At 47.0% G+C, this 14,272-nt stretch overlaps 2 protein-coding genes across 5 annotated transcripts in view; both read left to right on the top strand.

Moving 5' to 3' along the window:
- The window catches only part of nonC (serine/threonine-protein kinase Smg1), a 110,902-nt gene extending 108,327 nt beyond the window's left edge, over positions 1-2,575 (top strand). For all 4 annotated transcript variants that reach the window (XM_065455911.1, XM_065455909.1, XM_065455907.1 and 1 more), the window contains one exon: positions 1,176-2,575. In XM_065455911.1, the coding sequence (XP_065311983.1) occupies positions 1,176-1,253 (78 nt within the window). In that variant the 3' untranslated portion in view covers positions 1,254-2,575. The remainder of the gene's footprint in view (positions 1-1,175) is intronic.
- Positions 2,576-12,982: 10,407 nt separating this feature from the next.
- The window catches only part of step (cytohesin steppke), a 100,300-nt gene continuing 99,010 nt past the window's right edge, over positions 12,983-14,272 (top strand). The window contains exon 1 of the mRNA XM_065455905.1: positions 12,983-13,250. Within this exon, the coding sequence (XP_065311977.1) occupies positions 13,157-13,250 (94 nt within the window). The 5' untranslated portion in view covers positions 12,983-13,156. The remainder of the gene's footprint in view (positions 13,251-14,272) is intronic.

Below are 14,272 nucleotides of genomic sequence, written 5' to 3'. Positions count from 1 at the left end.
TACACGAGCCTGTGTTGTATCGGTATGGTGGCTAAGTATCGGCGTGCAGCGTGCTGTTATCGTAATGGCACCAAAAGGTGATGCCACAAACGAAAAGTTCTGCTGGCCGCAGAGGTATTGTCAAACGTTCAAGCTGGGCGGGACTTCAGCATCGATGAGAAAAACGTCTGTCGTTTGAGGGGGCAACGGGAGACGACTTTTGCATGTGCTGCAATGAGGAGATAACGATAAGGAAGCGCGCGATAACAGAGAAGAGCTGTTCAAAATCGCGGCGCACTCTCTGCGCATACATGGGCACGCGGATGCGAGCTTGCACATGTCCGCATGCGTGCGAGGCTAGCAGTGAGGAGTATGTAGAGTGAGCTCGGCATGTTCATATTAAATAAATTCTGTTTTCGTTTTGTGAAAACTGTTTTATGAAATACTGTATTCATTTTATCGACAGTCGTAGCCAGAGAGCGCAATCACTTGCTGGTGCAATGCACTGGAATAAATGGGCTTTTATGCTCCCCACAATTTTCACAGCACAACTTGCACTTGCAGGCGTGCTCATGCCTTTTGAAGGAAGTGCTGGGCTCTTTCATTTGGTTCAAATTGGTTCAGGTAGTGCTATGTGAAGAGAGCGGACCTTGTAATGAAATAGCTCTTCAGGTCATGGCATTACAATGGCACCTATGATAATGTGAGCTACTTGTGAAGCCATGTTTGCAATGTTGTGAAGGATAACTTTCAATGCTGTTGGTAGTGGTGGTGGTGTTGCAGGCGGTTTTAGCCTGGCAGGCGATGCCAGCCATTGCTCCACTTATAGCACCTCTTAATGGTTATACATTTTGTCACCACATGTCTGAAGGTCTGCTGTCCCTAAAAAATAGTACCTCTTTTCAGATGATTTAGTGACCTTCTGGAAACATCAGACATTGTGCGCATACGTGTGAGAAACCTTTTTTCATGGTCTCAAGTAATGTTTCACTCCGCAGTGTAACACCAGCAAGACCGTATGAAGTGCTCCGCAGTGCCCATCTGTCTAGGCTCTACAGTCACTTCACTGTGTTGTTTGGGCTGGTTGCATTAATACACCTGCATTTATTGCTTGCATTGTGTAGACTGGCTCCTCAGGAATTACTTTATCACAGACATTGATATTAACTGCATCGCTGTGTCCCGCTCTTTTCCAGGTGGATTATATAATCAGTGAGGCAACGCGCCTGGAAAACTTGGCACTGCTGTACGAAGGCTGGACGCCTTGGGTGTGATCCGCCACCGGCATCAGCCCCCCCTGGGAGTGGGGGGTAACTGGATTCCTGGCTCCAGCAGACAACGCGGGACAGCAGACGACGACAACGATGGCACCCGAGATCAACAGCAAACGCAAGGCAGCCCCATCCGCAAAAACCCCGGCTGGGGAAAAAGCAAAAAAAAAAACATGGGTTGAGGGAGAGGAGGTCCCAACGCGTGCGCCTCACAGTAATGTCGTCGCCACGGCAACAACCGCCAAACCCCCACGTCGACTCTTAAGCAGAACGCTCTCCTCAAGTCTCTCTCTGTATGACAAGCGACCGCCGCGGGGAAACGAACGGACTCCGGGGCTGCCAGCACGCCCCAGCTAATGACTGCAGCAGCCATCTTCCTGTCCTCCTCCCTGTGAGCCTCCCTCTTTCAGTCGGCCGCACCCAGGGAGCACATAAGACAACCATTGCACCAAACTCTAGCAGATGGCTGCCCCTCCAGCTAACGGCACTTGCTGCCAAGCCTGGCTTGAAAAGAGCACAAATGGTGCTGACACGAGGTTACGCACTCGCGCTTTCTGCATCTGCTCTGGGGTTTTTCTGAGGAGGGAGCGTCATCAGTGGCCATCGGTGTGTGGCACTACTGTCTGTGCTCCGGGAGGGGGAAGGACTCTTTCAAAGATGGTGCAACCTGGTGTTTGTTTCAATTTTGACACCGCTAGTGGGAGTTGCCCTTTGAGTGTGAAAGGCTGCGGATTTCCTTTGGCAAGAGGAAACTGAAACGGAGAAATAAGCAGCAGCTTGTAGCCTATGCTCTTCGCCATGCTATTTTCCGGCAAGTGTACGACAAACATGCTGTGTGCTTCTGACCCTTTCTTTTTAGTTTCATTATCTTTTCTGGCCTGTTTTCAACCCTTGCCTATTTGGTTTGAACTCGTTGCAACCCCTGCTAGCAATGTTGTTTCTCTCCTAGTTTTGTGTGTGCCTCTTTATAGTAGACGCGTGAAGTTTTGTTATTCCTTGTGCTGGAAGTGTGTGTCAGAAGGTCAGGTGGACACTGGTTAACGCAGAGACTTGGAGAGTAATTCACGTAGCTTGCATTCTAACGTGTACTTTTTTAATGTCTGTTCTAACTTAAGCACATTTCTTGAACTGCCATATCACTTTTTTTGTGGGGGGAGGGGGGGGGCAGGTTTAGAATAAGTTCACAGTTTTGGCAAATTGGGTAAAAATATACTTTTCCATCCTCATTGTTTTGAACGTGTCTTCCTGTTTTCTTGATTTTCGTGGGCTCACTTCATTTTTCCCCTGTGTAACAGAATGCATCAATAAAAGCCATCAGTATCAAATTTGGTGCCGCCGTCTTATTTACGCAGCCTTTCAAATGCTGCACGATTCCATGAAGATAGCTACATGAAGGTGCCAAAGGGAGTCTCTTGGTATACATTGTCATTTTGTGATCGTGCCTGCTACATTTTAGTGATACCTTTGCATTCATTGCTAAAATAATATACACATCGTATAAAGCCTGGCAAAGTGTGGTTAGTCATGTCACGGCAATGCTCAAGTTACGGTGCTCAGGCTGTCAGCAGGGTGCGCTTGACTATTCACGTGCACACTTGATTTGCAGCCTGCTCCTTTTTCCTAGTTCATTCTTTTCTGCTGCTCTAGATGGGGGGGGGGGGGGGGGGCACTCTCTTGCACTGCATTGCTTTGGCTGCACTTACCATTTCATGAAGTTTTGTAGTGCTTAACTTGGATGCCTCCTTAATGAGATCAGAGGTTCATTTGTGTCACCTACATTGCTCTGAATCAGTTCGTAGCAGTGCATAAAAAGCTCAAGAAGATTGTGAAGCTTGAGTTCAGTAAGGCAGCTTTAGCACAGGCATTCTGCTTTTTCATTACATGGGCGCCACTCGTGCAATTTTCAGAAGCAGAGTTGCACATCACTGGTAGTACTGCTAAGGCTACCTCTGGTATAGTCTTATTAGGTGTTTCAACTTCAAGAACCACACACGGCACCGCCCCATCTGTTCCGGAAGGAAGAAACCTAATTTAGAGGTGTGTGAAAGCAGTATCGGCACTGCCAGTGACAAAAAGTATACAGTATATCAGTTAAGTGTTACCAGTCTTGTGCTGCAGACAGCTTTTATCTAAAGCAGTGTGCAGTGTAGAATCCTGTTGGTGAACTGACAGGTGATATTTTTTTCTTCAAGGCAACAAAGAAGCGAGAAGACTGACAAATGGGCATGTTTTAATGTATGTTAGTATACTACATGCAGCACCGATGTAGTTTACTGTAATGACCATGCTGCCTACAGCAGTATATGCTGGACACAACTGTGCTGGAAGTGCAGATATGCTAAGAAAGTTGCCAGCAAGGGGTCCATAATGGTGACGCAAAAGGGACAAAGTTTGACTAATTGGTGTACTCGGTCAGCATTACGGCAAGAAAAGAAAGGCAGGTCCTTGTGGTCGACATGAGTGAATGATGCAGTAACATGAGAACCTATGCAGTAAGGCTGGTTATCTATCGGTATCCACATGGCTTGTAGTTTCCTTGATTTGTGGCATCTGCCGCTGTCTACCTGCTGCCTATAGTAGTATACAAATTAAAAAAAAAACAGCAGTTGGCAACCAAAGCAAAGGGACCACGTATGGTTACTCCACCAGCCAATCACAGAAGCAAACAAAATTGTCGTTGTGCGACCTTTTTAAAATGGTGTCGTGCTTGGTACCTCAGGAGCGTCTCCTGTTCTTGAAGAGTCTTTTCATCGGCAGAAGCAATGGGGTGTGCAACAGACATGGGCAAAATGTGCGAGTGAGCATTTCACTCTTCAAAAGTCCGCGGTACAGTTCATTTTGCTGTTGAGCCTGTTTTACTCGCGAAACTTCACTGCCAACTGAAGTGAAACTTAACAATGAATAGTTGCAGTGAAGAAAGCGGCTTACTTCAATTCTGTAAAGAATTAGCCTTTCACCATTCCACAGGCGAGTGAAAACGTCTAAAATTATGTGCCTAAATTACTTACTGTGTTTACCATCTTATTTAAGTAACGGGGAAAGCTTGAAGTACAAACTGTTTGCAGCCTCGCGGAGAAACAGTGGCTGGTGGTTATGAGGGCGAGGGCCGCGGCTTCACGGCAGACTTGAGTTGCATCCAAATGTAGTCCGCCACGTTGCCTATGGTCAGCCAGCACAACTGCTTTTTGAAGAAGTTGTGGTCACTGCCCAATTCAAGTAACAAGATGAAGTCAACTTCGTCATTGTTACCTGACCAGGTGAACTTTCGTCGAACTCCTGACTGCACAACTGGTTTTTGTTAGTTGCTCTTAAACGTGTTACGTATTGTACGCAGCAGCTGTCACTATCTGCATCATTCAGCTTTCAGTACAGGACTTGGCTAACACTTGATCATACCGGTCAATAGTTGACCACGCACACATGCAAACAGCAGCTAACGCTTCATAACAAGCACCGTGACACAGCGTAGTCTAATGGAGAGCATTGTGCAATTTAACACAACAGCCACCGCTCCTCCTGTCACATACCTCTCTATGTTGCCTTGCTCCGCCTGCATCTGTACTGCTTCGTCACTTTCACCCATCTGATTGCTTTGCCGAGGAAATGCGTAATTATGTATACCGATGATGATGCCTTCTACATCGGCAAATGCCGCTTTGATCCACATAATGCTGTCGCATTAAAACCTTTTTTCCTTTTCTACTTGTGGAATGAGGTGCCACCCAGTGAGGCTATACACTGGATCAGCCCTCGCTTTGCACGTGTTATGTAACAAAACCTAGGCCGTAAAATCAGTACTGCTGCGTCGATGATGTGAAAGCCAAGCGTCTAAAAGCAATTTTCCTAATTGTATTACCGTTAGTTGCCTGCACTAGTTGCTTATTGCAAATCAAGTGCCTGATATGAGGCAAACATGTGCTATGTGTTAACGTATATGGGGCAGAAACTTGGAGGTTGACAAACAAGCTCGCGAACACGTTAAGGACTACGTAAAGAGCGATGGAACGAAACATGTTGGGTGGAGCGTTGAGACATGTAGGGGGAGAGTGGTGTGGATCAAACGGGGATAGATGAGAGCTAGTTGACATAAAGAAATGATCTGGGCAGAACATGTAATGCGTAGGGCAGATAACCGGTGGATCATTAGAGTTACAGAATGGGTGCCAAGGGAAGGGAAGGACGGCATAAAAATTGGGTGGGGTCGTGGAACTAACTAGGAATTTCGCAGGCGGAAGTTGGAATCGGCTAGTGTTAGACGGGTAATTGGAGATCGCTGGGTATATGCCGAATTCGTCCTGCAGTGGGCATCATAAAAATAGGCTGATGAGCATGAGCCAAGGAATTTTTCACATAAAAATCGATAGCAGTTCCGAGCTGAGCCGCTACAGAAGCGGGAACAGTGTATGGTGACCGTGCCCTAGCTGCTTCAACTGTTCCGGAGTGATTGCGCCACTGATAGAAAAAGGTCATCCGCAGCAGTTTAACAAGTTGGGCGGAGTCACCACTCGTGCAGTGACGCCAGCCTGTACGTAATGAAAAAAAAAGTATGCATATAACGCACTTGACGGACATAAAGTTGGATTGAATCGTGTGGTTTAAGGTCCCAAATTAATAACACTGCAGGGGTCTACTAGAAGCACTAGAGGACGTTTAAGTTCGACAACCACATAGGGTTTCTGAAGATGGATCTAAATCTAAGTACACGAGCTTTTTTTTTTTTTTGCAATTCGCCCTCGTCGCAATGCGCCTGCCGCCGTCGGGAGTCGAACGCGAGACCTCGTGCCTATCGGCGCAACGCCACAGCCACTGCGCCACCGCGGGGGAAATATTAGTGAGGCGGCTACTTGAATCCCTAGTCTACTAAATGCAATGCGGACAGCTAGCGCACGCAATGTTCTCTATATAGCGCTTCACTACGCCGTTCACGAGCAATGCCGAAATGCGTAGGCCAGCTCGATCAGGCTGACGTACGCACACTGCGAGACGACGGTGCGACGTCACGATGTACAAAGAACGTGCACGCGTACCAGATGGTGCGAGAATGCTGCGGATTTTGCATAAGAAATAGAATGAGATCTGAGAAGCCGTTGGTTGATTGCCATGCATGCACTATCTCGTTAAAGGGACGCTATGCAGAGAAATGCTTGATCAATTTATACTGACAAAGTATTCTTTCAGAACTCTGTGTCGATTAATTTCCTAATCGCAAGAGAGAGTGATGGTCAAAGTAGAAGTCATTCGTTTTCTTTTTTTACAGCTAAGCTGTATATGGCTAGGGTTCCGTGCATTTTTGTTCTCCGTGAACAAACAGTATCATCTTCAGTGGCTCATATCCCCTTGAGCATTGGCTCATACCCCCTTAAGCAAGCAAGAAATGCAATGACTCGTAGGCCCGTAACGTTCATGACTACTCACTTTGCGTGAATTAGCTGCGATGACACTAGCCCTGTTGTCGTTGTCGGTGATTTCAATTTGGATGTGTCGGTACTGAAAAGGGAGCGGTTTACGTGTTCCGTGTTGCAGACATCTTTTGCGATGCCACACCGATCCGGCACAACCAAACACCCAGTGGTGTAAAAAGGGAGCGGTTTACGCGTTCTGTGTTGCAGACATATTTCGATCCTTGCGATGCCACACCGATCCGGCACAACCGAGCACCCAGCGGCGTAAAAAGGGAGCGGTTTACGCGTTCTGTGTTGCAGACATATTTCCTTGCGATGCCACACCGATCTGGCACAACCGAGCACCCAGCGGTGTAAAAAAATGGCTGTGGCTTAGCTAAGGTTAAGCCCAGGATGCGAAGCATACAAGCCTTTATTTTAACGCGACAGCGTTAAGGAGCTCGTGTCGCAGAAAAGCCGGTGTCGTCGGCGTCGGCTCAGGCGTGCGGCGCTTGCTCAGGCGCACATTTCGTTGTCGCGCCGAACGCTGCGTTGCACGACGCTCACCGCGTCCGATGCGGGGGGCGACGCCGCGAGCGACGGCGCGAGTTGGAGCGCCGTTTCTCCGCTGTCGTGACGTCACGGTGTCACGTGGTATTGAAGGCGACACCGCCGCGCCTGAGGAGCTGGGTTGAGCTCTCGTAATATGCTTCGCATAAAAGGGAGCGGTTTACGCGTTATGTGTTGCAGACATTTCCTTGCGATGCCGCACCGATCCGGCCCAACCGAGCACACAGCGCTGTAAAAAGGGAGCGGCTTACGCGTTCCGTGTTGCGGACATATGCGGATTAATCCGGATAGCGCCACTACGGCCTGCCTTATAATCCGATTGCGGTTTTGGCACGTACTGCACCATAATGCTGTGTGCCATATGAGACAATCACAATGCTCAACCTTCTCAGAGCTTATGAAATATGGCGCACAACAACGCCTCAAGCAAACACCTCTCCCTTTGTGTTTTGTGTACTACGCAGACAAATAGCAGCAGCGGTGCACGCAAAGTAACGTTTAACATCAACAAACCACTCTTGTGTTGGACAAAACGTTGAAGAAATTAAACATTTACCGTCAACGTGACCGCTAATTATCGTCAAAGAAAACTGCACAGAAAGCTTCGCTTACATCGATTCCCGGATTGCGTGGATTCTGCATAATTTGCTCCCGTGTTTCCATATATCTATTGCCTTCGTTTATCCATATATCAAGGTATTTATATTATTTTACCCGAGGTATTTCCAGGCCCTGTATTGTCACTGTATGTTCGCTGTTTTTGTTGAATACCATAACATCCGATTCTAACGCTAAATTTCAGACCTAACTTATCGCCTTCCTGTCCGCAGATATATCAGCCAGGCGTTGGATATCACTTTGTTTGTTAGCTAGCAACACAATATCGTCCGCATTGAGCAAATCTGGAAGCTGCTGCTCTACTATTGTACCCGCCTGTTTGTATGAAGGATTAAACCCAATCTTACTTCTTTCTAGCGCCCTCTACATCCTCACCGTGTACATTATAAACAGCATTGGGGATAAAGGACACCCCTGCCTCAGTCCTTTGCTGATATCAACTTTCTCCTCACTCCTCATCCCTTCCCCATTCAACGCAAATGGTGTTTTCTAGGTAAATCTCTCTCAAGAGCTGTATACAATCGTCGCATAAGTCTTCCCTTTCCAGAATATCCCACAAAATGTTGTGGTCTACGTTGTCGTAGGCTCCTGTAATGCGTAAAAAGGCCATATATAGCGGTCTCCTTTCTACTCTTGATATTTCAATACGCTGAGTAAGGACAAATAAGTTATCATCCAAACGCCTACTTATTCTGAAGCCATTCTGAACTTCTCCCAAAATGCCATTCTTCTCTGTTCATGCTTGCAGCTTTAACTTAATTGCCTACATTGATAACCTGTATGCCTACATTGTAACCTGTATGGTCTGTAAGAGTGAATTCTTTCTCCCTTTTACCTTTATACGTTTTATTCATTCTACTTTGTCGATAACTGCCTGGTATTCTTCTTTTAAAGTTTTTCCCACTGCTTTCACCAGAGCTTCCTTACTTTTTTGTCCTCTAGTTCATTAACCAGCCTGACGGGAACCTCGTCTAGTCCTGTGGCTGCGCGCTTCGGAATTTTCCCTTCGGCTTTCTTCCGATTGAAATTTGTCAGCACTAACTCCTTTCCCATGTGGTTCTCTTTCATGCTTGTTTTTTTCTTCAAATACAACCTCGTCTTCAGAAAAGTATGGGCTTGGGCTGGTTGGTAATACATAGTTACACTAGAAGCATAGCGCAGGAAGGATGATCGACAAAGACTAGACAGGACAAGCGCTAACTTTCAACGTGTTGAAAATTAGCGCTTGTCCTGTCTAGTCTTTGTCGATCATCCTTCCTGCGCTATGCTTCTAGTGCAACAACCTCGTCATTGCCTTGGAAAGATTCGGCTGTTATTTTTCGGATGTAATTTAATGTCGCTTCCCCATGCATCCAGTTTGTGTCCATCTTCCTCTAGGATATGTTGTATTGTTCCAGACTTCCTGCCGAATAAGTTTATGTGGCTCCAAATTATTCTAGGTGCGGCCTTCTTTTTCTCACGTACTTCTGACAACCAACGCTCACTTTCACCTTTTATCTTTGCTTAAACCAGTATTTGAACCATACATTTTTTCTTCCGGATATTTCCTACTTTCTGGCTACTTAATTCTGCGGCAACTGCGCTTTCTTTGCCTGCCTGTGCTCTCGGGAGGGTTTCTGTCGTTCGCCGATCGCTTCTCGCATCTCCCTGGTCCACCAGCTTTTCGGTTTCCTTTTTTTCCTTTCGAACGAGCATGTTAACTTCTCTTTCCGTATTTCTGTCGTTATTACGCTTAGAAGCTCATTATATTCCCACTCTTTGCTTGGCCATTTGCCAAGTTCTTCTTGTCCTGTGGAACCATTCGAGGTTGTTGTCGTCGATCTCTATGGGCCACTTCCCATGACTCCCGCGGGCAGTGGATGGATAGTTACAGCAGCCATTGACAACCTTACGCGCTATGCCGAAACAGCTTGCGTCCAGTTCTGCATCTGCTTCCGAAGTTGCCGCTCTTCATTCTTCAAGCCATAATCCTGCGTCACGGTGCCCCTCGTGTCCTTCTGAGGGACCGCGGAAAGACATTTGTTTCAGAACTGGTTGGCGAAGTGCTCAGAGCCTCTGGCACAACTCACAAGATTACTTCAAATTGCCATCCTCAGACCAACGGCCTGACTGAGCGGTTTCATCGTATGCTTACATGATTCAACCAGATCACAGAAATTGGGATGCAATTTTGCCATTCGTCTCCTTCGCGTATAACACCGCCATTCAACGCACAACAGGTTACTCTACCTTGTTTATGGCCGTTCGCCCAGTTCCTCTCTCGACGTTTCTTTCTTCTCTGGCCCTGTCAGTCGATCTCCATCTTCCTGCGAAGAATGTGTTTCCCGACTTGACCGCTGTCGCCAGCGTGCCCACTTCAACACCGAAGCCAGACAACAGGACAGCAAGGATTATTATGACGCCTCTCATCGCGTAGTTTTTTACCAGCCTGGCGATGAAGTGCTTCTCTGGACACTAGTTCACTCTACTGGGTTGTGTGAAAAGTTTCAGTTCCGGTTTATAAGCGCATATACGGTCCTGGAAATTAATTCTCCCGTCAATTATCGTGTGACCCCTGGTGTTACCTCGGCTGACCGTCCTCGCCGCTCTACCGAAGTGGTCCACGTTTCTCGTACGAAGCCCTTCACGCGGCGTTCCCCTGCGTCCAGGATGGCCCCTCTTTTTTAGTGCGCACTTCATCATCTGTATATTATTATCATCATAGGAGTACCCTCCTTCATCGAGTGTGCACAGGCGCATCATTAGAATGGACTGTGCTGAGGGTCCTTCGCCACGTCTCTCCGGCTCAAAAAAAGGTCGGCACTTACTGTGCCGTCACAATATATGTATATATATATATATATATATATATATATATATATATATATATATATATATATATATATATATATATATATATATAAATATATATATATATATATATATATATATATATATATATATATATATATGCACATACACGAAGACAGAGATCGCGGTTACCATGTAGCGAGACAAAAGGATTTAAAAAAAATATTAGTTTCTCCAAAAGGGCGATCGCAGCAATGAATGCGATAGCAACATATTAGAATACTACACGAAGAGTAGGACTCGCTGCTGTAGTGGCTGTAGTCGCAGTATGAATTGAAGTGAACGTAAGCTGCCTAAAATGAGCTGCCCACATAATTGATATCCCAATAAAAAAACCGTACTTTATACAACAACAAAAAAGCTTAGTGTCTGAAAACCGCCGTAAACGGTAAATAAAGTAGACGATCAAAGGACTTTTAACTTGTCCGCTAATCCGGCAAACGGGTGGTTTAGGCGGATTGCCGGATGGGCGGGGGCATAAGGTAGGCGGCTGGATCGGTGCAGCCGCCTGGTGGCGTAGAGCTCAACCAGACAAGCACATTGCTAAAATTCCAGTAACCCCTTATGTAACCCCTTATGTAATACCCCACAAGGGGTCTTTAAGGTAATAAAATGAAATGAAATAAAACCTACTATATACTGCTTCGCTGCTGGTGCAAATTTACGGCAGTAGCGTGGTTGTGAACACGATTACGCCACTGTCGAAAATTTACACAAGCAGCTAAGCAGAATATAGTAATTGGTTCTGTGTTTGTATGGTTCAGCTTTGTTTCACCAGCTGGCACCACCTATCTGGCCACTCACGTTTACGCCCCCATTCACCCGCCAAAGCACCCGCGTTTGCCGGAATCCCGGACGCACTTATGTTCTATTCGAGAATTTTAACTTGTCCGGTATTCGGGTAAACGCAGGCGGATTGGGCGTACGTGAGCTTTCTGCATGGTGCAGCCACCTGGTGGCGCAGGGCTGAGACAAAAACAGTTAATATTGCAGCAACCAAGTGTATTCTACTTCGTTAATGGTGTAAATTTGCGGCAGCAGCACGATTACGGCAATGCCGAAAATTTGCACCAGCAGTGAAGTGGGATACGCTTGGTTGCTGCTATACTAGCTATTTTTGCCTGTTTGAGCTCTTTGCCACCAGGTGGCTGCACCATGCAGGCCACTCGGCCACTCACGTTTACATCTTTACCCCAATAACGCCCATTCTGCCGGCGTGTTTACCCGAATCTCTACCGCTGCACATTGCGGAAATCGCTGTGTTAACATCCCTGAAAGATAAAACTAAAGCTACAGAGACAGACAACACACTTTAAAGCCTGTAATTATGGCCTCAACACTCCCCCTGTATTTCCCTACATTTTCTTTTTGCGCTGAGGTTGCATGCACGAGTGAACCGGACAACGCTCTCGCTCAAAAGAACCGCGCAATGTGAAAGACGTAATGCATATTCCTATTAATAGATGGCGACACTTCCCCGTCCGCCAGGACAACAAGCAGCTGTACGTCAATAAAATTTTAACACAGTAACAACGCCGTGTGTGAGGCGTTGACTGGGCAGCGCCGCAGCCTACTGCAGCACCCTACTGCTTTGTGATCTGCGGAAGCGGATTGAAGACTCCTGATTTGGATATCGGCGCGAGACCGAGTCGTCGTCCACTAACATCGCTAGCTAGTTGCAGCTTAGTAGGCAAATTCACATAGAGATCGCTCTCTACTACGTCAAACATATGGTTGCTGCGAGGAGACACGTTGCAAGCTGGTTTGAATTTGCTCAAAGTACATACGTTTGTGCGTGGTAAACATTCATTTCTGCCCCCTCACCTAAACGTACGCACCTTCTTTTTTTTTCTCGATGATCACAACAGTTAAATGACAATTCGCCAAAGAAACCTTGCGTTCTAAGCTTTGTTAGGCTGGACAGAGCTCTAAATTTGAGCATTTGTACCAATAACATGACTTTTATCAAGCAAACAGACTTTCCGGCGGACCAAGCATTGTGATAACGGGCTCACAACTCGTGTGTTCAGCAGCGTAAAAAATCATTGCCGTTTGAAGCATTTGGAAAGTGCCTTGCCTTAAATTTGCGAAACCACGCCTTGCTTATTTACGCGTGCGTGTCGACGCTTACGTTAGCAAAGTAAATGTTTATTAATGAAGCCTTTATTATTCGCTGATAAAACAAATTAACGGGGCAAGATAAGTGTTGGTTCATGAACAAATACAATAGTAGCGAAACCGAAACCTCGAAAAAGCAAGTGGCGCCACCACCACGCTGCCGAGAAAAAAAGCGGCTGCTTGCAGAGCCTACTATCGTGCCCACCCCCCTTCTCACTGCTGCAGGGGGTGGTCTTGCAAGCTGGTTTTGCAAGGCCGGGATCTCGTTTACGTTTTGAGTTTTAACTGCTCCCTAATTTATCAGTTAACCGTTTTAACTACACATAACCGTTCCTTTTGTTCTCATCTCCGCCAAGTTCTCGCCTGTTGATGCGTTACCCTGCTTCGCCCGTGCGGAACGTGGACTCTGAAATGAACATGACCGCGTCGGTGCCGAGGAGTACGGAGTCCTTCCCTACGTCCGGTAAGCCTACGGATTGTTTTTCTCCCTCGCTCGTCGTTTATTTGCGTGCCTTTCGACGGTGACTGCTGCCGCACGACGACGCCTCGGCGTCGTCGAAAGTCGCTGCACCGGGCAGTGACCCAAGACAGTGGTGCTAAAATCGATAGCCGACAACAACAATCGCCCGATCGCGAGCATCCAACGGCCTCCCCCCGGAGTTTCCTGTGCGAGCCACTTTGAAAAAGCGCCTGTTTATCTCGCGTGTGCAGTTCGACGCGGATGACTTGATCTGCGCGGTTTCCCGAACGGATGTTGTCGCCTGCTGTGCTGTCCAGACATCTGGGTTGGGTGGTCGATTGTTCTGCATTGCGATGGTAACTTTATGCTGTCCGAGAAACCGGACGTCTCCGGAGTCTGTCCGGTGGGCAGTAAGGGGGCGATGCAAGTTACTTAACCAGCGGGTTGCCTAGAGTTCTGTACCGTACGGTCTTGAGTTTCGCCGGAGCAGACGCAAAATGGGAAGACTGTTGCTTAACGTTGTCAAAGAAAAACGTTTGTTCTTGTTGGCAGACAGGTGACCAGAATCGTAAAGTCGGAACCGCGTTTAACTGACGTCTCCGATAGCACAGCAGAACTTACTTTCGGGGTTTCCAGATGTCTGGTCAATTTTCTGTTTTCCGTCTTACACGGGAAAAAACGAAAAAAACGAAAAAAGGAAACCTTGTTGTGGAGCCAGCAATCTTTAGTTGTCAACCCATGTCCCGTATTTTCCTTGTATAGTGGCAGAAATTTGCATTTTTGACCGAAAGCAGCTGTTCAATTGAACGCGGTAGCAATGCAAATGCTGCCTACGCCACTGTAACGTGCCCAAGTTCTCACTGTACTCGGGACCTTTAGGTTCTGCGTTCTCGGTTGCTTCACTTGTACACATCTCTTGCGTGCCATTGCCGTAACGTTGATAACCGCATCCCGGATGCAATGGCTTGCGCGAGATTGTTCCGTTATTTTTAAACATTAGCGGCGTCGATCGTCATCCTGTCTGC

This window comes from Dermacentor albipictus, chromosome 8, assembly GCF_038994185.2.
Source record: "Dermacentor albipictus isolate Rhodes 1998 colony chromosome 8, USDA_Dalb.pri_finalv2, whole genome shotgun sequence".
Classification (NCBI taxonomy): domain Eukaryota; kingdom Metazoa; phylum Arthropoda; class Arachnida; order Ixodida; family Ixodidae; genus Dermacentor; species Dermacentor albipictus.
Note: the sequence above shows the minus strand (reverse complement) of the source record. Positions and strands in the feature narration are given on the sequence as shown.